At 38.6% G+C, this 2,833-nt stretch overlaps 1 protein-coding gene across 3 annotated transcripts in view; it reads right to left on the reverse strand.

The window, feature by feature from the left end:
• Positions 1 to 2,833, reverse strand: part of Kiaa1210 (KIAA1210 ortholog) — a 53,218-nt gene that overhangs the window by 4,232 nt on the left and 46,153 nt on the right. For all 3 annotated transcript variants that reach the window (XM_031349714.1, XM_031349645.1, XM_031349567.1), the window contains one exon: positions 2,081 to 2,268. In XM_031349714.1, coding sequence (XP_031205574.1) covers positions 2,081 to 2,268 — 188 coding nt within the window. The remainder of the gene's footprint in view (positions 1 to 2,080; positions 2,269 to 2,833) is intronic.

A 2,833-nucleotide genomic window follows, 5' to 3' on the forward strand; every position in this document is an offset into this window, starting at 1 on the left:
ATAAATAAGAAAGAAAGAAAGAAAGAAAGAAAGAAAGAAAGAAAGAAAGAAAGAAAGAAAGGTAGATTTTAAAAAAAGATGGTCATATAGGTTCTGGAAACTGAACCCATGTCCTCTGCAAGAGCACCAAGTGCTCATAACCACTGAGCAATCTCTCCTGTCCCATAACTTACATTATCAACAAAACCCAAACTGACTTGTTGGCCACTCTTCTTTCAGACTTAGAAGAAATGTTATCTAGCTACACAGAGAGTGTAAACAGATTGAGATGAGACTACCTTCTGTTTTGTCTACAGACTTAGCGCCCTGACTGTGCTTATCTCCACTGATCTCAGACGCTAAGCACGACCAGACCTGGTTATTACTTGAATGGTAGAACAACCTTCTCTCTAGCATTGGGCCACTTTATAGCTGTGAGCTTACCAAACGCTCCGGTCACATATAAAGCTGATCAGTTGCTTGAGGTGAGCACTTTAAGACATTTTAAGACATTCCAACATTTGTTGGTATATGACTAGAAGTGGTTTTTTTCTGCCTGCAAATGGTGCAGCTGTGTGGTTTTAGACCTTTAAAGTTGATATCTACACAACTGTCCTAAGCCAAAATATTTACACATTTTGTCAGGGTATTTTCCCCTGACAAAAAAAAGGTAACCATAGTGAGCTTTACCCTTTTATGATCCTCCTGTCACGTAAACACTAAGGACAAAAAAGGGAAAGCTCTTTTTACAAAATAAGGTTAACCACACCACATGATTTCCTCAATAAATTTAGTCAGAACTTAGAAGCATAGAATTTCGGATGTAGCTTTTGATATGTAAATGCAATATGCTTTCTTGAGGTCTGTTTTCTGCAGGTTTTCTAAGAAGAGAACAAGGCATCATGCATCATTCCATCATCTCTGATCCTTGTGCCTAGCTCATCCTGTAGCATTTTAAAATTCACATGTAGATGTGAAACCAAACCAAATCGGTACATAGAAGTGCAAACATCAACACCTAAATATACATATTTAGGAACTGATGAAAAGGTGTGCATAATGGAACTCTGGGTAAAAAACAGATACCTTTTTCCTATGGTTTCTCTTCCCAGTTTTAATAATGCATGGTCAATTACAGTTTAAACATACTCAATGAGAATTTTCATAAATACCTGATAAACTTTACATTGAATGCCATATTAGCAGCATAGAATTCTCATCCCTCCCCATCCCAACCTAGCTGTGAATCTCCCCTTTGTCTAACATCTGCACACTGTGTGCTGATGTCCCTTGCCTCTTACTTAGCTCTTTTAAATGTCTGAGCCCCTTTGATGGTATCATCGTTGTGCCTGTGTCCAGGAAATGCTTGTTTAACATACTAATACCACCAAAGTGCAAGAGTAATGATGCTGGCCATCCAGATACAAGGAAGAGAAGCTATAAAATGCCTCCATTACATGAATAAGCAAGAATCATAAACTTACTAAGAAAATGTAAAAAACATCATATGCTGAGGTTGCTAAAATCCATGGTAAGAACAAAACTAATTTTGAAATTGGGAGGAATACTTGCTTTGAGCTCAGATTTTAAAAGTTAATGGTCACAATGTATAAGTAATGAGTTCAAATGAAAAAGGCATTCAATTACAGGGCTCTTTACTATTTAGAAGCCCAAGCGTCCACAGAGAACCTTACAATGTATTCTCTGTGGGTAAAGGGGCCTACTGTGTTTATAGTTTGACTCTCATTTATGAAACTCAATGCGTGGACTTGAAGCATATGGTTGCTCAGTCTTTATCCTACTGGCTATCTCTGTTGTTGCGTGATTGTTGTTTGTACTACTAGGACTGTTGTTGCTTTATCTACGCTGCAACCAATCTCATTGAATAGTGCTTTAGAATATTTATGGCAGGGTTTGATTTATAGACTCTCCTCATTTACATTACCTTTCATCGACCCTGTAAGAGTATCAAGGCAGATACATTTGTGTGAATACAAAACAAAGACCCTTGAATTGTCCACCATTAATGCTCCCAGTAAGAAATAGTGATTGCATGTCTGTCATAATTCCCAGTGCAAGCTTAATCTGTGGCTCCACTAACCTTTGGTACGATTTCCAAGTCTGCTTGATATTTTGTATCATATCTAGGTTCCTTGGTCTCAGTCCTAATGTCAAATCTGGTCTTGGGTTTTTTGGGAACCTGGGATACCAAGCCCCTTTGCCGCTGTTTTAGCATGGTGATCCAACCTGGCTCCATAGGAGAATCTGCCTTCCGACTAGAGATCTTTTCTGAGAAAGAAATAAGAAGTATTAGAACCAAAGCCAGGCAGAAAGGATCATCAGTCTGGTTGAGGTTACCCACAATAGTGTTCCAACTGAGATCCTTTTGTTGATTGCCAAGCAAAAATAAGTAGATACCAATTAAAGAAGAACCACTCTCTTTCGTACCCTTCCTCCAAACTAGGAAGGCAGGGATTGAGTATTTAAAGAGCTGTGTATTAAAATGGGCATACTGTCACTTACTGGACCCTTTATTTCCTTTAGCCATCCCTCTTCCCATCACCAAATCAGGATAAAACAACGCTTGACAGGTAGGCTGAGAAAATTCTCAAGACATCAGAGGCTCAGACTATTGATACAACCCCTTCGACTCTAAGAAAAATCATTCAGTGTCTGTTACTTCTTCATCTCTTATGCAAATATCATAGTGAAATAGGTGTGGTCAGAGGCGGAGACAGGACTCTGCAAGGATGATTGTGAGGGCACAATTTTTTTTAAGAACGAGTAGCACTTATAAGGTCCCCTTGATCTCAATTAAATTAAGATGATTTCAGGGTAAGAGTGAAAACGTATT

This window comes from Mastomys coucha, chromosome X (genome assembly GCF_008632895.1).
Source record: "Mastomys coucha isolate ucsf_1 chromosome X, UCSF_Mcou_1, whole genome shotgun sequence".
Lineage (NCBI taxonomy): Eukaryota > Metazoa > Chordata > Mammalia > Rodentia > Muridae > Mastomys > Mastomys coucha.